Consider the following 21,815-nt stretch of genomic DNA (forward strand, 5'->3'; position numbering starts at 1 on the left):
ATAATATATGCATTGTCCTTGAAACTGATTGGTCCACACCAGAGACGGCTTTCTTTTGAGCCTCGTCTCAATTGGTGCTAGACCAGAGGACGCCAAAAGGCGTACAGCTCAAAGACAATGCATTATCAGAGTAATGAGGGCTCGGGGTGAGCATCTACATCATGGGACCTCCTTTGCCAGTACCAAAATATAATAATAGGGCTCTTCCACTTTTTTGTTGCCAGAAAAAATAGGAAAACCCTTATTATAATATGAATTCCTGGAGTCACGAAAGCTTTAAATCAAGATTTAATAATGACGTGTATTATACCTTTTAGTTTCGGACATGGATTCATATTTTGCTCGTGATATTTAATTTCAAAATTAAGTTCCGGGAAGCTACCCCGATGAAAATAAAAAAAACACTTATTTTCTGTGCAATGATTTTCATGAACAACGTTTAAGTTTGCAAAAGGGATCTATTTGGTGTTTGAACACCTGTTTTTATTGCCAGAAAAGAGTAAAACCTATTCTTACGTTTCCATCACGAATCATTTTGTATTCCTGGTGTCCAGAGCGAGAGAGGAGTAGTGAATGCGTTTCATCACCAGGGGAGTGGGGGGGGAGGCTGGGTGGTCCGGTGGAAATGTTCGCATTGGCCGAGTGATTGGCGGGGCCAAACAAGTTTTTATTAACGCTGCTCTGGGGGGGAGATCTGGGCCTCGCTGTTTATTCGGGCGATTGTGGTCACATCGGAGAGCAACGGCCGGGGCGCTGCTCCTCTTCCTCCAGCTCAGCAGAAGTCGCACCCCGCTCCGTGAGGTACAGCCCACGGCGGCCCCACAGCCGCTCACGATCGCTGAGAGGCGGAGACGTTCTTTGAGAATTCACGCATTTGGAGGGACTACGGACAGACAGCTTACAGCGTTGAACACGTGTCGGCTTTCGCGAAACAGGAGGGATTCTCCACGAATTCTGGCTATCGCCTGATGATGCTGGTTGTTGTCACGGTACTAGAATTGTAAATGTTGTGAGTTACTCTCCAACACACCGGTGTGCTGAACTTGTAACAAATTTGTTTAAGTGACTAACCTTACTAATCGGTTGTGTCGGGTGGTGGTGGGTTTAACACATTTATATTTACGCGATCTAAACAAAAAAGAAAACCTCTCTTATGGAGCTTATATAACTCTTCAATAAAATATCGCACTTGGGTTGCAACGTGAAGAGGACTCGGCAATACATTTCGATTATGCAAATCCTAAAAGCATGTCGAGCAATAGGATTATAGAGCAATAGGATTGCTGTGCGTTATCATGCCGGCTGAGTGCCCACTCGAGTGCCGTGCTGGATTATCTTGTGCACAGGCGCGGCTCGTCCATGCAGGCGAACTATGTAGGCGGTCGCCGAGGGCGCCAAGTTAGGTGGAAATATAGAAACAAATAGAAATACAAATTACCAAGATGTAATTATTTAATTTCTCGTGCGCGTACAGAAGGAATATTAATTATAATTCATTTCTTAACATTTCTGAGAATGTATTGTTTGGACAGAGGGACGGACAAACCGAATAATCATGCCTCTGTTGAGACAATATATATTTTTTAAAAATGAAAGGAAAAATAGGGGCAAAATGTTTCCCAGTTTACCAAAAAACCTCAGCCGAGATCTGCCCTCGGGGTTTGCTGGTGGGGGCGCCTATTGCGTGGTTCGCCTCGGGCGTCAGATGTTGGCAGCTAGTCTAGGGCAGCCCCTGCTTGTACTTGTAATACAGTCGTTCATATATCTCGCTGGTAAAGACTGATGTTAGTGCTCAGCAGAGCCACTGATGGTTGAGATAAATAAATATTCTCTTACAGAGAGTTTGAGCTTTTTATGTTTACTGAAATAAGGGTCCACATACATTTTATTCAGAATACCAAATTGTTACATTTGAGCACAGAACGTTGATGGAGGTTTGTCTTGTGGGTGCATCCTGACCGGGTGTACAGAGGAAAGGCTTCATGAGCTCAACAGGGCACCACAGTGGCGAGATGTTGACTACCTCGGCTGGTCTACAGGAGGTCGTGGGTTAAATCCCGACCCTGACGCCTGCTGTATATTTGGAGTGTGCATGTCACTCTCCCCGTGGTCGCGTTGGTTGTTCTCCGGGTCCTCCGGTTTTCCCCTCGACATTTAGAATAACGAGTTCAGAGTATTTGGATGTTGCTTATAAACGTCCACGTGATGAGCCGCTTCGTTGAGCTATCATTTGTGATAGCAAGGTCGCTTCTGAAAAAAAGCTACATAGCTCAGTGGGGTTTACCTTGGGGAAAAAAAAGTTTATTTCCAATGTTAAAAAATAAATAGTTTAAGTTTAAGCGCAGCTCCCGCAAGAGGCCCACAAGGTCCACTCTCCACCACCGGCCGTGTCCGGAGAAACATGGCGAGCACATTGGCTAAAACCTTAAACTTTCAAGCAAAGCAAAAAGGTACAATGCGTTATTTACACGGGGTCTCAATGCAATCGCATCACAATGTGTTACACAAACCAGTGGGACATGCACATCTCGGGTAACAATTAGGCACGTGCCGTATATATCCCCTGCACTGTATTCATGAACATAGACAAGGAGGTCGCAGGCAGGCGGAGGAAACGAGGAAGGCCTCGAGCCTGGAGAATTCCCACCGACGCGGGTAGCAGCGGAAGCGTGACCTCCCAGCGAGTGCAGGTTGACTGGAGGCTTTCACAGAAGGCCTTGGTTGTCCTTCCCCCAGCGCCTCCGATTAGCACGGTTGGCTACATACGGCGAGCAAGAAGTTCCACGTGCGTACTGTCCACACCTGTTTGGCGGAGTGGATAGAACCTCGGCAGGGGGAGCAGAGGGAGATGGCAGGCAGGCGCCAGTCCTGGGAAGATCTTGAAGGCTGAGATCAATCTTGTCATGGATGCGATACGGGAGCCGGTGGGAGGGATTGGACTGTTGGAGTGATGTGCTCGTGGGTGCGGATGACGGGTGTGGCGGTGACGTTTTGGATGATCTGGTAGAAAGTGAGGAATTTTGGGAGGCCGTAGAGATTTGCAGAAGCCGAGTGGAGATGCGATGTAGTTGCGGAAGAGGGTCTCGGCAGTCTAGCTTACAATTGCGTCATTGTGAGTGCCAATCAAATCAATCGACACACTCGGCCGACCTCCGTGGTGAGTCGCAGCATTGAAACGGCTCTTTTCCAGGCCTCTTCCGCAGCATCGCCACACGCTGTCAGTGCTGACCGTGTTACAGAGGGGACTCTGGTCCACAGGCGCGGAGATGCACCACGTGCAACGAACACTGTCAGCACAGTGATGTCACAATGGAATGTGAGACGTCATCACAATGCCCTCGTGCAAGCCTCGTGGGTGGCCTTCGACCGTCTTGCCGTACTGATCGAGCGACGATGTGTGGTCGCATGCAGGGCACCCGGAGACATGACCGGCCTGCGGTCGATGTCGCTGCTGCTGGTGCTGATCGCTGTGTCGCGTGGACAGCATCTTCACACGGTAACCATGACGACTGGAGCACAGGGCAGGCTCACCAACATGCTCTGATGCACCAACGTCCCTTTTGAAACGAGGAGTTTAAGCAGACGTGGTAATCCAAATTGAAAGTCAAGTCTTGAGCATCATTTGGATTTTGGCCCTGCCATACTGCCAGGAACGTCTCTATTACTCATTTGTTATGGACTACTTTTTGTGTTTAGTTTGTTGTCCTTCCCCGCACCTGCAATTGGCACTATTGGCTATGTACGGTGCGAAATAAGTTCAGCATTACATATTAACGTAGGGTTCTCGGTCTAATATGCTTCGTTTTTATAGGATGTTAACCATACCCATCAAACCCATCAGCAGTTATGCCATCCATTGGAGTTGTGGGTAATATAATGTGCCCAAGTACATACGACCTTTTCGGAGCAACTAAAATACTTTTTAGTTTAATATTCAGCTAAATGGCAGGGGGATGTCATACCTGCATTGAATATTAATACTGAAACTGCATAAATGCTGCTAAAAGCATATGCCATAGAACCAACACACATGGACATATTAGCAGAAACCCCATATCTCTGAATCGTCACTGGGAAAACAGCCACATTTAAGGAAACTATTTGTTTTTTACATTTTAGCAAAATTTCGGCATTAAGCTGGAAATTCCACAAAAGTGATTTAATAAAATTCATAAAAAATAAACATGTCTGCCCATCTCCCTGAAAAACCTCACGGCCGATCAGTGGCTACGGAAGGTGCGCACCGTTTGTCGGCACGCTCGCCACTCGCGTACGGAGCGAGCCTACTACCCCGTGGGACTCGGTCCAATCTGGGACACTCGCTGCGAAACGTGCATGGTGACGAGGAGGAGCGCGTGCGAGAATCGCTCCACCCTCCTCCACCACCGCCAAGGGTGCGATGCGGTCGCGGTTTTCTGACGACGCTCAAGAATCGTCGCCGCCGACGCGTTTTTTCCAACTCCGCGTGTAAGTGTCGCTGGCCGTGAGCGGTGGTGCAGCGGTTAGTGCGCTGCTGCACTACGAACCCGGTGACCGCAGTTCGATTCCCGCTCACGGCAACACCGGTGCCATTATCGGAACCGGTCTTGGGCCCCCCCTAGGCCGACTCAGTCTCAAATGAGCAGTACCTGGCGCGGTGTGTAAACATCGTCACTGGGGAGACAAAGGCCGCCGGGTGTGGTGCTGGCCACCCAACCCCCTCGTGTGCCACAGTGCGGTAGCCTTCATAGCTGCTGCTCGCTGACAGCACTCGCCCCCAACAGTCTTTGAAGGCGACACGGGGGATCTTTGTCTTTGTCTGCCGAGGAGGGCGGCGAGTGGGAGCCGGGGCCGTGCGACGACTCCGAGGTGCGGCGACTCCGCGGGCAGGTGACGGCGCTGGAGCGCGCGCTCGGGGAGGCGCACGCCCGCGCGCACGCCCTGCTGCAGGAGCGCGCCGCCAGGACGGCGCCACCACCACAGCCGCCGCCGCGGTCGGCGTCCGCTTTCGGCTCCCAGGGGGAGTACGCCGGTGCGTACCGCCCGCCTGCCTGCCCGCCCCCCCTCCTCCTCTGCGATCGTCACAGGGGCTTGGGAGTCAAAGCACCACGGATCATTTATTGTGCCCCCTCGAGTGAAGGGTGGCGGTGACCACTTCACGCGCTGGTGTTTGTGACGCTGTGCGTGCTGGTACCATTGGCAAATTTGGAGAATTAGCTTGAATGAAAAAACATTTTCATAAAATTCCGCACGTGGTGACGTGTGCCCCTGTGCTCGGCCACGATCGTTTTTGAGTGAAGTTGTGAGAATGCCAAAGTGGTGCGGCAGCCATCACGAGCGTGTGCGTTCAGAGTGAGGTCAAACACCCTCATGCCAAATCGCACGTAAACCATGGCCCTCAGTCTCTCACACGTAGAAAGTTAAACACTCAAGACACAATCGTGCGATTGTGGCTACACAACTCAAACTATGGACCATATTCTAAACCACTGTGGCCTGCGCTCCTTCAATGGAGGAGGAGGAACAGCAAAACGACACCAAGTCTCTCTCTGCTGAAGCCCTCTCGTGGTCGCCAGCAGACCTCGACATTGGCATCGAGCTCCTACACGTATTCCTGCCGCACGCAAGGATAGAACCAGCAATGTAATAACACGCGGAACAAACTTGACTGGACATTACACTCAAGTGCTATGTGATTACTTGTGAGCAACTTACAACAAAAATTGTACATTTTACTTCAGTAGGAGCCCGGCACAGAGCACAAGCCGCGACGTGGCGAGGGGCGAGACAGAAACTCCGCGAGTCGCCAACGCTGTGCACCCGAGTTTAGAGAAGGGGGGAGATTGAGCTTGCTGCTGCCCCGAGTGGGGACCCCGAGAGCGGGGAGCTCGTTGTCCTCTTATATGGGAAGGTGAAGGAAGAAGAACTTAAGAAAGTGGAGGGAGCGGAGGGAAGAGGGGGGGGGACTCGTAAGCTAATTGAATAATCGTTTCAGCGCTAATTGAACGAGCCAGACAGGGCTTTGGTGTCGTGGTGGTCGTGGTGGTGGTGAGCGCGGCTGAGAGCGCGAGGGGCCCGTGCTTGCCGTGCCGCAGACTGCGCGGAGGCGTTCAACGCGGGCCGCGTGCGGAGCGGCTACTACCGCGTGCGCCCGCGCAGCGCGCCGGACGCCTTCACCGCTTACTGCGACATGTCCGACGGGGGCGGCTGGACCGTGCTCCAGCGTCGAACCGACGGCGCCGTGGACTTCAACAGGTGGCTCCCGGCGCACTCGTGCCGGGACGGGCACAGCGGCCACACTCGCCGCGTAGAAACACCGGCACCACGGATGGCGAGATGTTGACTCCCTCGCCTGGTATACAAGAGGTTGTGGGTTCGATCCCGACCCTCACGCCTGCTGCTGTATATTCGGAGTTTGCATGTTCTCTCTCTCCCGTGGCCGCGTCGATTTTTCTCCAGGTCCTCCGGTGTTTACCCTCCACATTTAGAATCAACGTCACGAGTTGAAGAGTATGTGTCTGCAATAAATGTCCACGTGACAAGCCACTTCGTTGGGCTATCATTTGTGGCCAGGTCGCTTCTGAAAAAGAGCGACATAGCTCAGTGGGCTTTACCTGGTCATATACAAAATATAATATATAAAAAAAAATTATGTCAAGGTCAAGAGGTCATCACTGAAAATGCCACCAAGGTAACAATGGCAGTCATAATGATGAGAGCCAAATTGTTCTCCATGGCCAATTGAGTGTTGATGTGCTGCATCATTAGCGGTGGAAATTCATCATGGCTATGGTGACAGCCAGCATCTGCACAGCAAAGTGTATGTAATGTTCTTTTTTTAAGACACGAATCATAAGAACAGCTATCAATCCGTTGTCAACTCACTGCTGGATGGTCTTGCCACACATTGTCAGCCATGGTGGTTGCGGGTTGGTAAAGGGACTCGAGCAGCAGTTCCAATATCACTCGACACTGACGTTAGCCGTGATCGGGAATCGAACTCGGGTCACCGGTTTTTTTTTATCGCAGTGCGCTCAAAGTACGAGCCAGAGCCACGGCGCGCGGCCACTAAGTTTACATACTGTGCCATGGTTATAGTGCACGTTCATGTTTCATGAGATACAAAGACGCTCACCGCGTGGCGCTTTCAGATGCGCTTCTGCGGCCGTCTGGAACGTTCTTCCTTCCGATATTCAGAAGCCACTGGAGCTGTGCACTTTAAAATATAAATTGAAAAATAAATTTAGAACTTCTGTTTGTATTTAGTTTGTTATCATTCCTCCCCACACCTCCGATTAGCGCGGCTGGCTATGTACGGTGCGAAAAAAGTTCAACACATTCATAGAACATATACACATAACCGCTTCTCTTGCTTTTCATTGCAGAGCATGGAAGGAATACAAGGATGGATTTGGGAACTTCAAGACTGACAACAGCGAATACTGGCTGGGCAATGAAAAAATACACCAACTCACCATTCAAGGTAGGTGATCGCTCCAAGCACTGCTAGTGCCCTGCTGGTCATGTTATTCATTGTTCCCTGACGGATATATTGTCCACGAGCTTAAGAAGCCCTATCAATGTCATATCTCACTGGCAGCTTGTGTCATGGGCATTGAACCAGGTAAACCCCACAGTTGTAGCATTATAGGAGCCATCGTTAGTTTTACAACTACCATCAAATATTAGGCACAGACTAATCTGACCCCAGATTGTCAATTGTAACGTTTCCCAAATTTTGATCCAAAATGAGTTTCTTGATGTCACGTGCCACGAAATGCAGGTTCCATTCCGAGCTCACACAGAGCGGTGTTAGCAAGCGGACCACGGCAGCGGATGTCAAAGAGCTACCTCTGAGATCTCTGCAAGTGACCTCGGAGAATGAAGTTTTTTTTTTTACATCACTTCTAAACCACCACCCCCGTCAGATGCGCCTTCGATGTATGTCCTGCGAAGGCGTCCCCTCCAGGGGCCGTACAGAGGGAAGGGGTGAGCACGTGGACAGCGAGTGGCGGGGAAACTAGACAAGACGAGGCCACGGGCTTCATGGGGACACGAATGCGCCCATCTCACTTTGTCTCGGGCCTCCTCGTGCGGGCTTGCCGCTGGGCTGTCTGCCGCGTGTGCCTGGGGCTGGAAGCGGGCAAGGGCTGAGCGCTGCTGTGCTGCCCTACAGGTGACTACATCCTGAAGGTGGACCTCACCGACTGGGACGGCGATCAGCGCGACGCTCAGTACCAGAGGTTCCAGGTCGCAGATGAGAAAGTAGGTCCGACCGGAGGAGCACAAAACGCCGCGTCGTCGTAACCACTGTCCAAAGCATTTGTGAGCATTCATTTGTTGGAAGTTTGTGACGTGCGTACATTTTTTGTTCCTTCTTCAAGTTTTTGCCATATCTGTGGATGTTTGCTTTCGAAAATGTATTTCTTTTAAAGATTCTGCTAATGAAAGGATAAAATAGACCAATAACTTAATACTCAATTGCCCATTTGAGTGCGGACACAAACTGCTGTAAATGGCAGCGTGCGTCACAGTCACTCGCTCACGATCACAGCATAACCGAGTTACCGGAGTCGTGCACATTGGTGATCACCATGAACATTTCCATGACAGTGCTATGTTAGGAGATGTTTTAATTCCATGTAATTTCCCCCCCAAATTTGACCACGATCGTGCTGTCGGCGGGAAGCTGGAATTGTCGCAAATTAAGTGCAGAGCCAAATTTAATGTCACGAATGTTTTTGTTGTTGCAATCATTGGTAACCAGACTCATCAGCTCACCGCACTTGAGACAGTTATTCCAATTACCTCAATAAATGAGATCGATCAGCAGTGTGTGGGTGTTGGGCACGTTCTAGTCCTGTGGGTGCTCCTGCACTCCAGCAGCAGCGGCATACCCCGGGGTTATCGTAGAGGAATCGCAGACAAATCTCCTCCAGCACCGCAGAGTATTTTCTTTTGATTTGAAGTTTCTGCATAGCCTTGATGGAAATGAATGCCGAAACTTTATTCGGGTATGACTGGCCCAGTGCACGTGATTTTAAGGCGTACGTCGTGTTGAGCCGAGGCCCCCCCCCTCCCCCCTCTGTCTGCAGGCAAAATACCAGCTGACGTTTGGCGCCTACAGCGGCGGCACGGCGGGGGACGCTCTGTCGGGCGGCTTCCACCCCGAGACGCGCTGGTGGGCCGACCTCAACGGGATGTCCTTCAGCACGCGCGACCGCGACAGCGACCGCTACGAGGAGGGGCAGTGCGCCCGCGAGGACACGGCCGGCTGGTGGTTCAACAGGTGCGCCGCGCGAGCAGCAATGCACGCACGCACGTCTGGCACGCGTGCCCCAGAGCAGCTGCCCCGAACAGAAGAACTCGAAGCTCTCCCCCCGCGAAACGCGAACGCGCGCTGCACCGCGATGCGCGATTCATCACATTTTCGTAGGGCTTCGCGCAACGGGACACGGCCACGTGGCCTCCGCGCAGTATCTTTTTGCGTGGATTTTGACCGGGCGCAAGGTGGCTATGCCCGTGGCCTGTCGTCCAGCAGCACTGGAACCAGCAGCGAGAGGATGCCATAGTGTGGATGCCATAGGCGTCAAGGTCCTATTTCTCTGGCTTGCCAGGAGACGCCAGTACAGCAATAAACTCTACTTGTTACATATGTACGGGATCGTGTTTCCCACTGCACGCGTGGTTTCTTTCAGGTGTTCCGGTTTCCTCCCGCATAACACCGATAACACCTTAATATATAGAGGACCGCAGAATTTGGGCAGTTGTTGGCACTAGTTCAACTTGTCCGTGGTTCCTCCTTGCGCCTCCGAGTTGTATTGAGTTTGTTGTCCTTCCTCCGCACCTCCAATTAGCATGGTTGGCCACGTAAGGTGTGAAATAAGTTCAACACACATACGTACGCTGAGAAGCAATGTGAAATGGGCACACTTATTTATAATTCGGGCAAGGAAAACAAATGCACAATTGAACGTTGCTAAAGCATATAACCCAGCATGCGGAGGTGTTTCTACAATTTACGCTCACCCATAAACACGTGTGAATTCCATCATTTTGAGAAATGTAGGGTCCCATTTTAAATGTCCCACCGAGCGTGTCAGGCCCGTTTTAAAGTATAGCGCTGCTGCTTCGGTAAACTTGCACAATCACAAACAAGTTTATTGAAAATAAGCGAATTTTACTGAAACTCAGAGCAAAGGAAAATCTCAGCTTTTATGATTGACAGGGCCTTCTGCAGGTAATATTGAGATTCATTAGCAGAATCATAATACTGGACTGTGCAGTGGACAGTCCAGAGTTGGGGGAGTTGTGTTGATTCTGTTGACACATTCATTCAGGCTTTTCAGGAGAGTGCGACTTAGATACCGTAAGTTCTATAACATGACAGCAACAACCGCCGTTCGTCACTCAATGGCTGTGATGTCACCAGGGTGGTTGTGCCAGGGTAGATGCACCTTGATGTGAAGTGTCGAATGCACGCCCGCAGGTCACGGGACAGGCACAGGCGTTATGGGTTAACTGAGATATCTGGCAGATGCACCACCAGTCACCTCCAGTGTGTCAACTTGCGTCGTTTAAGCCGCCCGGCGCTCTGCTCGTTGCCATGAACATCGCTCCTCTGTCCTCCGCTGTTGCAGTGGCGAGATGTTAATTCCATCGCCTGTTATACAGGAGGTCGTGGGTTCCATCTCGACCCTAACACGTTTACATTTGGAGTTTGCCTGTTCTCTCCGTGGTCGCCTGGGTTTTTCTCCGGGTCCTCCGGTTTTTGCCGTCCACATGTAGAAACTTCACGCATTTAGCGTATTTGGCTGCTATACATTTCCACGTGATAAGCTACTTCGTTGAGCTATCATTTGTGCCCAGGTCACTTCTGACAAAGAGCTATATAGCTCAGTGGGCCCTACCTGGTAGAAAAAAAATAGTTTGTTTAGTTTAATTCAAGCCTATCAGGTGGGTTTACTGAAGGTAGGATTTTTTTAAAGTACGATTTAGGTACCGTAAGTTTTATAGCATGACAACCGCTATTCGTCACTAAATGGCGATGATGTCACCAGGGTGCTTGTGTCAGGCACGGTGCACCTCGAGGCTATCATGTGAAGTGTCACCTCCACTGTGCCAACTTGCTACGTTTTAGCTGCCCCGTGCGCTCTGCTTGTTGCCGTGACGCTCCTCTGCCCTCTGCTCTTGCCATGACTAGAATCGGATGGGCAGGTGGGCGACGGCATCTCGAAAACCCGCCGCTTCTCTCTCTCTCCTCCAGATGCCACGGAGCGAATTTGAACGGCGTGTACCACCTCGGAGGGCCCTACTCGGCAGGCACGGACAATGGCATCGTGTGGTACACGTGGCGCGGCTGGTGGTACTCGTACCGCGCCGCGCGCATGAAGGTCCGCCCGGCCGCCTTCCAGCCAGCGGAGGCCACCTAGGGCTGGCCGTCATCGCATTGCCCACCGAGGGCCCGCGGAGACGATGGGAGCGCCTCATCGGCCTCATCAGTGGTGGCTTCTTGAAAATTCGCCGTCTTGTCTGAAAGGAGGTTGGCTCTCAAATCTGGGTTTTTTTTGTGGTTCGAAATTATTGCGGAAATTATACCGGCCTTGGGGAAAAACGAGACCCTCATGTAACGTGATTTTCCAAGAGCAATTGCAGAAATACAGTTTGTCTTTTTTTTATTTTTAGTTATTACACTGTATATACTGTACCAAATCGACCAGCAAACAACACATGCCCTGACTAGATACTGCCAATAACTTAATCAAACTCAATCATGTAAGCACATGATGCCCAACTGGTTGGCAAGGCCTTGAAATGGTGGCAAATGTGCCTCAGCAGTGCTGTGGCCCGTGTGTTCATGTGCCCGTGCGTATGAGCGGAACTAAAGGGGCAGCAGAATCAAAGAATTCCTGAATGAGTCCCATCACCGTGGCCCAGGGTTTGGCCCACACACTTGTACCAGCCCTGCGTGGCCCTACGGTGTGGGACGATGTGTTTTTTTAATGAGCTTGGCTGCTAGATCCCTTAATGCCTCGAACTAAACTAGAGCTCTTTGTTGCTAAGGGGGCAACACCAACAGCCGCTTCTGACCCGCCCCTACTGGACATGTGAAAAAGAGCTTCATAGCTCATCAGATTCCTCCAGTCGCTTCGTTGAGTGGAGGTGGCTGTGGGCAGGATTAGCTGCCATCACCTGAATTCCGCGGCCCCCCTCTTTTGGATTCCAAGGTAAGAACCGAGGGTTTCCGAGATGCCGTCCGCATTTATAGGCACTGCATTGAGGACCACTGATCTGCGATGGGCTCCAGTGCCTACAGCTTGTGGTCTGTTTTCAGGTTGGAGGCCCTAGCCCATGGGTTGCTGCAGGCTGAATCGACACCGTCTTGCTGTGCTCTTTTTGGGCGTTGTGACCTGTGTGACAATCCTGTTGGCCACCATGCTCGCTTGAAACATGCACGTTTGAGTCCCATGCCTGAAGCATCTGCAGCCTCTGTGAAAAGTGATCCACGAATAAATTGCAATTGATGTCGATTTGTAGAATGTTTATGTAACCCCACCAGCTTTATACAGTGCTTATATTTCATTCAGTATGGAAGAACCTTCATTTAGCAGGTGGGTATGACTTTTAACTCAAGTATATATTTTTAGGGCATTTTCTTGATTAAGTAGATGCATTTTTGCTCAGAAATTAACATGAAGTTTGCATTGGACTCTCGACGTGGGCAACCAATTTATAAAAAGTGTGACACGTTTTCATATTTAGTTCGATTGTCTATATATAAAAGAATGCACGGGTGGCTTCTTAGGGTTAACGCTCAAAGAAGACATACAACCAACCACTAGCCAGGCTCAGCCACCAGCCAGGTCCAGCTACTAGCCAGGCTCAGTCACAAGGTCACTCAACCACCCCACCATGTTGCCATGACATTGTCACACATTCATCCCGCCAACAAAATCACTTGACCCAAACCTAAATACACTATTAGTTGGATATAAGCACACCCCTTTGGAGCAAGGACCGTGCTTATATGCAAAGTGTGCTTGTATGAGAAGTTTCCCTCCCCTACCAGTGTAATGTAAGAATGTGTTGCTTATAACAGAACTGTGATTGTGTGCTTATGTCCAATTTCCACTGTATAGCCACAAAACAAGGCTGCCTGAATATGATTAAGTCACATGTGGCCAATCTCATCCAAATGATGAACTTAACCTACTCCATCAACACACCAATTATGAGATTATATTTATTCATTATGCATGTCACAAAACAATCATGTGTAAAGCATGATGGCAACAGAGGAATCTGATGCTCGGTGTTTAGATCGGGCATGTCCACACGATGAATGTAATGAATGCAGAGATACGAAGACGGTTACACAATGTAAAAGGTTGATAGGCATGCACGTGACTTTAGGCACCATGCTGCTTTTGTTAACTCGCCGAGGCGTTCTGATGACACTGATGATGAGACGAGGTTTCATTTGCAGCCCCCCTGCACCCACCATCCAGACTGGAGAACATCCAAGCACACCCTTCTCAGGCATGACCAAATTGTCCACAATCAGCAGTGTCAACTGGTGTTGTTATTCTTCTTTGCAGAGTAAACCCGAGAATCGGGAGCGTGGAAACGTGCACAATCACCACACGCTAATTTGGCATCGAGCACGGAGTAGACATTTGTGGGATGCTTTGGTGACCGAACCGAATGTCACGTGTGACCAACGGTATAGAACGAGCAGTACCAACCGACTGCTGCTGATGCCGCTTGTTCACTTCTAGACGTGGTCAAAGTGTGAGGATTAATTGAGTCGTGATTGTCGTCATACATCATTCCTACATGAATCACAAAAGGAGACCTATTCTAGACAACACCACATTACTTTGGTTGCATGTCCATATGGGTAACTTCGAGATCCGAAAAGTTCCATTATATATTTAGTCCCTTAAAACAACCTGAGTAAAATTGCTCAATATTTTACAATGTCATTTAAATTACATTTTTGTTCGCAACAAAAGAATGTCACGGTATCGTGCAAGTTATTAAACTAAAATATTTTTTTATTTGACGAGATAAGGCCCACTCAGCTATATAGCTCTTTTTCAGAAGCGAGCTGGCAAAAAATTATAGCTCAATGAAGTGGTTTATCATGTGGAAATGTATAGCAGCCAAATAATCTCTACGCTTGTTTCTATATGTGGAGGGAAAAACCGGAGGACACGGAGAAAAATCCATGCGACCATGGGGAGAACATGCAAACTCCAAATATACAGCAGGCATCAGGGTCACGATCGGGCCCACGGCCTCCTGTATACCAGGCGAGGTAGTTAACATCTCGCCAAAGTGGCGGCATCCCTGGATAAGGACGGCATTGCTTTTCTTGAAGCTCGTACAAGTGAAAACAAAAAACAAAAGCATCCTGACACTGCCTTGCCATGAGCACAAAGAACTTTGCTCAAAAGTCACCAAACATAACCAATGCATGGACGAAGGGTTCCCAGGCCTTCACCAGCTCTCACACGATGGAGGCCACACAATCCACGTAGAACCTGTGCACGAGCTGATGTAATCTCTCCGTGGCCACGGCAGAAGCTCCTCTCGGGCGAGTTTCCTCCTCTGGCTGCCACTCCAGCGTTAGTCTTAACCACCATCCACCGTCCCTGCCAGGTGTGACATGTCCTGCCCAAGCCCACTCACTTTCCCTCTCTCTCCATGTGAGTCTAACTTGCATTATGTTCTATAAACCACGGGTTCTCCTTCCTGTTTCTCAGTGCAATTCCAAGTGCAGGCAATCCCCAGGTTATGGAAGGGTTAGAACTATCCGTAACCCGAATATTCCACATGTCGGAAACTGAACAATTTTTCCCCAAAATCAAGATAAAACCCCAAAGCCGGAAATAGTTGTGACTCTTATTCCCGATTACGAGGTCGTTTTCTCTCAATACTGATTCACGCTGTCGTCCGTTTTCTATCGCTACCTTATATCGTATCGCTGTACATACACTTTACATTGCCTGTGATTCTTTAATTTCATCGTATACCCTAACACATACTGCATCCAATTGTTCATGAATACCACGAAACATTTTAAAAATTGTTAACAGAAAGCAGTCACTTCCGAATGTGTGTTCATACATACACAAACACCCCCGTGTAGCCTTCACAGATTGCTGGGACAAGTGCTGTTAGCGAGCACCTATGAAGGCCGGAACGGCACACGAGGGGGTGGGTGGCAAGCACCACGCCTGGCCGCCTTGGTCTCCCTAGTGGCAATATTTTTACACATCGCACCAGGTACTCATTTGAGGCTGAGTCGACCTAGGCGAGGCCCAGGACCGGTTCAGATTGTCACTGGTGTTAGCTGTGAGCGGGAATCGAAGTCGGGTCACCAGGTTTGTAGCGCAGCGCACTAACCACTCCGCCACACATACACACACATACACACACATATACATGCACACAAAGACAAAGGTGGAGTAGGCTCGTCTAAACACACACACAGTACACACAGTAAATAACTCCTGAAATAAACTTAAAATGAAGAAAACTAGCAATAGAAACATGGGGGGGGGAAAGATAGTTCTAAGCATAGAAAACAAACAATTAGGTAATGGTACAAAATAATTACATGACGCTACAAAAATTCCATCTACCTTAATCCGAGTGAAGCTTGGGCTCGGTGAAGGCGGCGTTTTGGTATTCATCCGCAACCTCACCGCGTTGCAGTATTTGCACTTACGTAACTAACGCTACAATTTACGCATATCCATTTTTCTTAAACATGATTTTTGGGAGCATTTCCATAAAATCGGTTTTCCAAACATCGAATCTTCCGCAACTCGGGGACTTGCTGTACTGCCTTACACCTCGCCGTGTTTGTCTGCTCACTTTTCAGCACATGTTCTGTTTATATTGGTTAAGGGCCACGTCTCTGGTGGATATGTCACAGCGGGCAACGTTCACCGAGACACACCACGTTCTTATTAAGTGCTCTCGTGTGTTTAAAAGTGCTACAATTTAAAGGAACGTCGAACATGAATGATTCACACTGCATGCCTCGGTGCCGCCTGTGCAGTCTACGCACACTCCACCACCGTGCCCCCCACGGGTCTCGAGATAAGGGGCAGCATTGGGAACGTTTCATCGTCTGCACTGCAACCATACGCTTGTGTTCTATCCCTTTTGGAACGGGTCATTTGTAAAGGCAGATACAAATTATATACAACCCCACATTACGTCCTTTTATATCACAATTACGTTTCCCCACGATATATATATTTTCATGTTATATTGAATGAGGCAAGATCATTTTGATGCGGCAGCAGCATTAATTACAAAAAAGAGAAAATTATATTTCCTCTCTGCCAAATACAGCTTAATATTTCACTAAAAATGGCTTTCAAGAAAGACACGTTGGTATTTGGCTGCATTTGGGGTTTGGTTCTATACAGATCCACTGCCCGGCAAGGCCAGAGGGCCTACAGGACCGTCATGGCCACCTCTTTGCGGTCCCAGGTGTGCGAGGTGAGGACTTGCAGCATGAATCGCGCCACGTCCCCACGGGACACCTGGGAGCCCTTGGTGCCCAGCCAGCCGGAGTCCTGCACGGGCACGAACATCCCCTCCACCACCTCGATCTCCTTGTCTGGCAGTGGGGAGCACAGCGGGACAAGGCACAGAGACGCACAAACGTGCACATTCTCACAAACGCGTAAAGCATACGGTGCCTCACAGCAAAACGGGTTTGATTCTTGACTCGGCGCCTTTTCTGTATGGAGTTTGTCCTGCCCCTATTCTGTACGTATGTTGAACTTCTTTTGCGCCATACGTAGCCAACCGTGTTAATCGGAGATGCGGGGTAACCAGTGTTGTCCAAACATTCCAACGCTGAAAGATTGCCTGCAAATTACTCAATTGGCACCATTCACGGCCACATCGCCCCCTCACTGCATAACCTTGGCGGGACCCTCCTTAAAAGGCAGTTTCGTAAGGACGATAAGGACGCACACGTACCCGTCGGTGGCTCGTTTTTCAGGCCCGGTGGACGGACGACGGTGTAGTTGATGTCAGAGCACTCGGTGCACAGGAACTGCTCCATGACACGCATGCTGGCAAGGATCGGTCTGATCATGGGCAGCAGAATCCAACGAACAAACCGAGGAGCATTGGCCTGGGAATCGACTGTTGTGCAAAAAAAAAAACACCATTATTGTATGAACTTTTTTCGCACCATACATAGCCAACCGTGCTCATCGGAGGCCCAACTCTGATTCACCAAAGGAAACTGATACAACATTGTAACTATGGGTGTGCTTTACCTGTGCATGGATATTTTATTCATCTATTTTTTAATTGGCAGGGGTTAAACTAACACACCTTTTTCATTTGTTTCATTGCAGTCATGAGATTTTTGAAAACATACGTTATTAATGCAATCCTGTACATCTGATTATGTGAATGTGTCAGGTCAGGTGACAATGTAATTGAGCTTGATTCGTGATAACCTGGTCATGAGATCAATCCCAGCCAAAAAAACAACCAAATCCATTCCTCTGGGATCAATAAAATGAGTACCACTTTGTGGCATGCCAACCTGTGGACACCCTTTCAACAGTTGGGCAGTGGACATAAGAATGTGAAATTTATACTGCTGGATTAGGGCCAACAAGAAAGTTGAATACGTTCCTGGAAAATTCCCCTCCCTCTTGAACTCCTTCCACAAGATTTCCGCCCTTGTTATTGTGCCAAAGGATGCTGCGGCGCTGTCAGTTTCTTGTGTGTGTACACTTTGTTTTGAAATTTCACCTCGACACAAAACCCCTATCTCCGTTACTCTTTCCGTACTGCGACACTCATGCCCAACTCTTGCCCCCGACACTGAATTGGCAGCCCGACGCTTGCCCCCGACACATGAATCTCCCAACGACTGGACGGCAAGATGCATGCGGGGAACGTGCGGGAACATTTGCTTCGTGTGTGAGCGTATTGAATGTGTGTTACACAAAAGCCATACATTAAATAAATAAAAGCATACATGGTAATTAAATCGTTATCACAGTCGATTCACTCAGCGCAGAGTAGCTTCCCTAAAGATGCAGCACTCTCCACCTCTCGCAAGCTTAACAACAATCTTAGCAATGTCAAATTGCATCTAGCCGAAACGTCACCACCCCCCCCCTATTCCGGAAAACAGACCTGAGCAAGTCAACGTTTATAGGCGAAGCACCGCGCTCTATGAGACCGAGTTCAGCGAGGTTTTCCTGTGCTGCCCCGTAGTGGTTTACACAGGGAGATGTTTTGATCCTGGTGGGCCCCCTCAGGGGTGTGTGTCAGCCACTCTCCACCACCGCACTTCATATAAACAACATGGCACCAACATGCGAGTTTGTTTTTTAGAGTTCCTCAGTACTCACCATCCGTATACCAGGCTGTCATGGCTATGAAGCGGCCGACCCCGGCCTGCCTCATGGCATCCACGATGGCTTTAGCGGAGTCGCCGTAAGCTGTGACCTCTTGCGGAGTGAAGCCCAAACAGGACATGACCGCGTCGTGACCAACCAACGCATCCTTCAGGCTCTCCGTCGAGAAAACATCTCCCTGGATCACCTGAAATCGCGGCGATAAATCACGCAATAAGCGAAACACATCGTATTACAAGCCAGAAGGTAACTATCCTTGACGAGTTAGGCAACTTTTAGATTTAAAGCTTTCGTGACTGCAGAGATTCATATTCTTGGTTCTTTCGGTAAAGTCACGTAGAAGGGAAATAATAAAATAATAAACATAAAACGATTGCAACACAAGAAATCGTCATCAGGTGTGAAAACCACAGCAAGAACATTTTTTTTGCTGTGGTTTTCCCACCTGATGATTGCTTGTGTTGCAATCGAAACGTCGTGATAATTTTATTGTTTTATTTTTATTATTTTATTATTTCCCTTCAACGTGACTTTACCGAAAGAACCAAGAATATGAGTTAGGCAACCCCCCCTGTGCCTCCCTGGGAGGGCCCAAAACCTCACCTTGAGATTCTCATGTTGGATTTGCACTTTGCTGGGAGAGCGCACGATGGCGGTCACGTGGTGTCCCTGCTGCAGGGCCTGAGCCATGAGGCGCTGGCCAGTGAGGCCCGTGGCCCCCAGCAGGGCGATGCGCGTCGCAGAGGCCATCAGCAACTGTGGCTTGGAGCTGCGAGACCACGGAGAGAGACAGAGGGAATGAGACCACGAGGGCAAAAGCAGGGTCATATAGTAATACCACGTACTGATGTATCTAACCAAGTGCGTTACCTAACGCGTCGTCAAATGTCACACCATGTGGATAAACTTTCCAACTTACGGGCACGGGCAATACACAGTTTAAGATAAAAGTTGAGTGTTTCACGGGGGGAAAATTAATGTAAATCACCGCTAATATTCTTCGATTGTCCTCACACTGGGAAACCTTTGGCAGGACCCTCTTGAAGGAGAGTCGTCAGACTCAGCGCGATGCTTTCATGGGTAAATTGCGCGTAACATTCCTATTAAATCACTGGACTATTGCTGGGATGTAAATGTGTAAATAAGTAACATTTTAAAAAACTTTGTTTTAAGCACGCTTTGATCAAATGTACCCTTCTCGTAATGGGAGAACTCCACGAATCCAGAAAGTGGCCCCGAAGCTTGCCAAAACGTTAGGGCCAGTGGGCCTTTACAGCCGTCAGTCGAGCGTGGACAATTAGAACCAAGCCGGTTTACAATTTTTATTTTTAATGATAGAATATCGTATTGTCATCAGTATGACATAACTATACCACGTTTGCAGTCGACACTACATAGGGAAGTGGCTTAAAATGGAGTTACACGATTTGAGGATACGACAACAGCAGAGCGAGTTAAAAGAAAGCGCGTAAACAACATCAGCACACGGGCACAAGGCGAATGCAAGTCACGTGCAGCTGGCAGGGCGACTCGAGCAGGTTAAACAACAACAGCCCTGGCAACAATCGAGTTGCGTAACGAGGGCGTTGTTAAAACGACAACCGGTGAATCGATCAGGTATCGATGACACGGTTCCGAAAGTCAGGGAGCGGTAACCGGTTCAGTGGCCGGTAACCGGTTCAGTGGCAGGCAACCGACGCGTAACGTTGGCGACGATACATCACTGGGCGACTTGTTGCGATGTAAACGCGTGTTCGTGTCGCAAACGACGGGAAATCAAAACACCGCGGGAGGCTCGCTCCCGTCGCAAAGCAGATCGCGCTAATCGATGAGCGCGGTTGGCTGGGTGCGGTGCGAAAGAAGTTCAACGTAGTACAGTACAACGACAACAGCCCAACGTGGCTTGCAGCCTTCTGCAGAAGCGACGGCGCCGGTCGCAACTAAGACCCGGAGCGTGAATACCCGGAGCATGGACTCCACTCCGGACTAAGGCGGAGTCTGCAGCCCGGGAGCCCGAGAATCCGGATCCGGGAGTCCACGCCGGGAGCTTGTGCAGCGCGGTGACGGCACGGCGGCGGCACGGCGGCGGCCTCTTGGGCGTTCACAACAACAACGTCGTCGTCGTCGATTACTCGCGAGCGCAATGGGCTCCACCTTGCGGGAATCATCAGCACGGCGCAGCCTCCCGGCGGCTCAGCGCGAGTCGCCGCGCGGGCGGGAGGGCGGGCTGCCACGCGGCACGCAGCGGTGTGAGCGAGGCTCGCCTGGTGCGAAGTGAACGAATCTCATCACCCCCGTGTGAGGCTCACCGCGTGTGTGAGGAATCTCACCTCGTGAAGCTCGCGCCGTGTGAAGGCCTCTCTCCCCTGCGTGAGAGTCTCTCTCACTTCGTGAGTGAAAGTCTCCACGCCCCGTGTGTGTGTGAGTCTCACGCCCCGTGTGTGTGTGAGTATCACGCCCCGTGTGTGTGTGTGTCTCACGACCCGTGTGGGTGAGTGGGTGTGTTCGGGCTTCACCTGTGCGAGTGCGAGGATCCCGCTGGCGGATGAGGTCTCTCGGTTTCTGTCGCGGGGACCCCCCCCCGCCACAAGGCGCAGGGCGGACCCCAGTGGCCCGATCGGTGCAGCCGGGGGCGTGGCCTCTGGGCACCCGGGGGCGTGGCCTCTGGGCAGCCGGGGGCGTGGCCTCTGGGCACCCAGGCGCTCCCCCCCCCCTGATGACGATCGCTTGTGTTGTGATCGAAATGTCATAGTTTTTTGTTATTTTCCTTCAACCTATCTCAGTTACTTTACATAAAGACCCAAAGAATAATCATGAGCGGGTCATTATTTTCGATTGAATATTTCAGATTAACTGCAATACACCCGTCCTTGGACGGGCTATAGGCTAGTATATTTATAATATTGAGGTTTTTTTACAGGGCAAGTTTCATTCGTGCGGCTGCATCACACGAGGCTGCACAAATACCCACACACGAAGGCGTATCGATGAAGATGTTTCGTTAAACCCGCCAATTTATAGTAAGGCTTTTCACTTAAACACAACGTGCTAATTCGTTACTAGTACAGCACACCGTTGTGTTGGAGAGCAAATCCACAACATTTACAATCTGAGCACGACGTTTCGTTAGTAATTACAGCTAGCTTCATCAGGCGACAGCCAGATATATTTACGCGATCTAACCCAAACAACCCCTCTATTATGGATGATATTGGCTGCGAAAGCCTACGTGTTAAACTAATGAAGATGTTTTCATCCAATTAACGAGGAGTGTTTATACACGTGTGTGGGGGGGGGGGGGGTCCCAGAGCACCGGGAGAAACGCGGCGAGCGCAAAGGGGAAACACTGTCCCATGCGGAAGGGATAGATGGAGATTAGTCCACACTTTGTTGTACTGCGTTCTATTTGACAGCCAGGGT

At 49.8% G+C, this 21,815-nt stretch overlaps 2 protein-coding genes across 6 annotated transcripts; one reads left to right on the plus strand and one right to left on the minus strand.

Annotated features, from left to right (window-relative positions):
- Positions 1 to 656: 656 nt before the first annotated feature.
- On the plus strand, positions 657 to 12,509 carry LOC144722578 (fibrinogen-like protein 1). Its single transcript, XM_078600776.1, has 8 exons — positions 657 to 801; positions 3,412 to 3,496; positions 4,807 to 5,011; positions 6,075 to 6,234; positions 7,365 to 7,462; positions 8,156 to 8,244; positions 9,075 to 9,268; positions 11,246 to 12,509. Exons 2-8 carry the CDS (start codon positions 3,425 to 3,427, stop codon positions 11,409 to 11,411), a joined length of 984 nt encoding a protein of 327 aa, XP_078456902.1. The 5' UTR covers positions 657 to 801; positions 3,412 to 3,424; the 3' UTR covers positions 11,412 to 12,509.
- Positions 12,510 to 13,208: 699 nt separating this feature from the next.
- On the minus strand, positions 13,209 to 21,130 carry LOC144722579 (flavin reductase (NADPH)-like). Of its 5 annotated transcripts, none has more exons than XM_078600777.1 (5): positions 20,912 to 21,130; positions 18,999 to 19,164; positions 18,390 to 18,582; positions 16,990 to 17,157; positions 13,209 to 16,621 (listed from the first exon to the last, which is right to left on the minus strand). In XM_078600777.1, exons 2-5 carry the CDS (start codon positions 19,143 to 19,145, stop codon positions 16,455 to 16,457), a joined length of 675 nt encoding a protein of 224 aa, XP_078456903.1. In that variant the 5' UTR covers positions 19,146 to 19,164; positions 20,912 to 21,130; the 3' UTR covers positions 13,209 to 16,454. The 5 variants fall into 5 exon arrangements, with proteins under 5 accessions (XP_078456903.1, XP_078456904.1, XP_078456905.1 ...); XM_078600778.1 differs by lacking the exon at positions 20,912 to 21,130 and adding an exon at positions 20,726 to 20,905; XM_078600779.1 differs by lacking the exon at positions 20,912 to 21,130 and adding an exon at positions 20,277 to 20,319.
- Between the last annotated feature and the right edge of the window lie 685 nt (positions 21,131 to 21,815).

This window comes from Lampetra planeri, chromosome 15 (assembly GCF_965212315.1).
Source record: "Lampetra planeri chromosome 15, kcLamPlan1.2.h2, whole genome shotgun sequence".
NCBI classification, from domain to species: Eukaryota; Metazoa; Chordata; class Hyperoartia; order Petromyzontiformes; family Petromyzontidae; genus Lampetra; species Lampetra planeri.

What these genes read in the sequence shown, in the direction of transcription:
- LOC144722578 (XM_078600776.1), top strand. Translation starts at nt 3,425, where the DNA reads ATGACCGGCCTGCGGTCGATGTCGCTGCTGCTGGTGCTGATCGCTGTG. An exon ending in GGCGCCGTGGACTTCAACAG is followed by an intron (nt 6,235 to 7,364) that starts GTGGCTCCCGGC and finishes TTTTCATTGCAG; the next exon opens with AGCATGGAAGGAATACAAGG. An exon ending in GCCGGCTGGTGGTTCAACAG is followed by an intron (nt 9,269 to 11,245) that starts GTGCGCCGCGCG and finishes TCTCTCCTCCAG; the next exon opens with ATGCCACGGAGCGAATTTGA.
- LOC144722579 (XM_078600777.1), bottom strand. Translation starts at nt 19,145, where the DNA reads ATGGCCTCTGCGACGCGCATCGCCCTGCTGGGGGCCACGGGCCTCACT. An exon ending in TCCAACATGAGAATCTCAAG is followed by an intron (nt 18,583 to 18,998) that starts GTGAGGTTTTGG and finishes CCGCGATTTCAG; the next exon opens with GTGATCCAGGGAGATGTTTT. An exon ending in GAAAAACGAGCCACCGACGG is followed by an intron (nt 16,622 to 16,989) that starts GTACGTGTGCGT and finishes CCCCACTGCCAG; the next exon opens with ACAAGGAGATCGAGGTGGTG.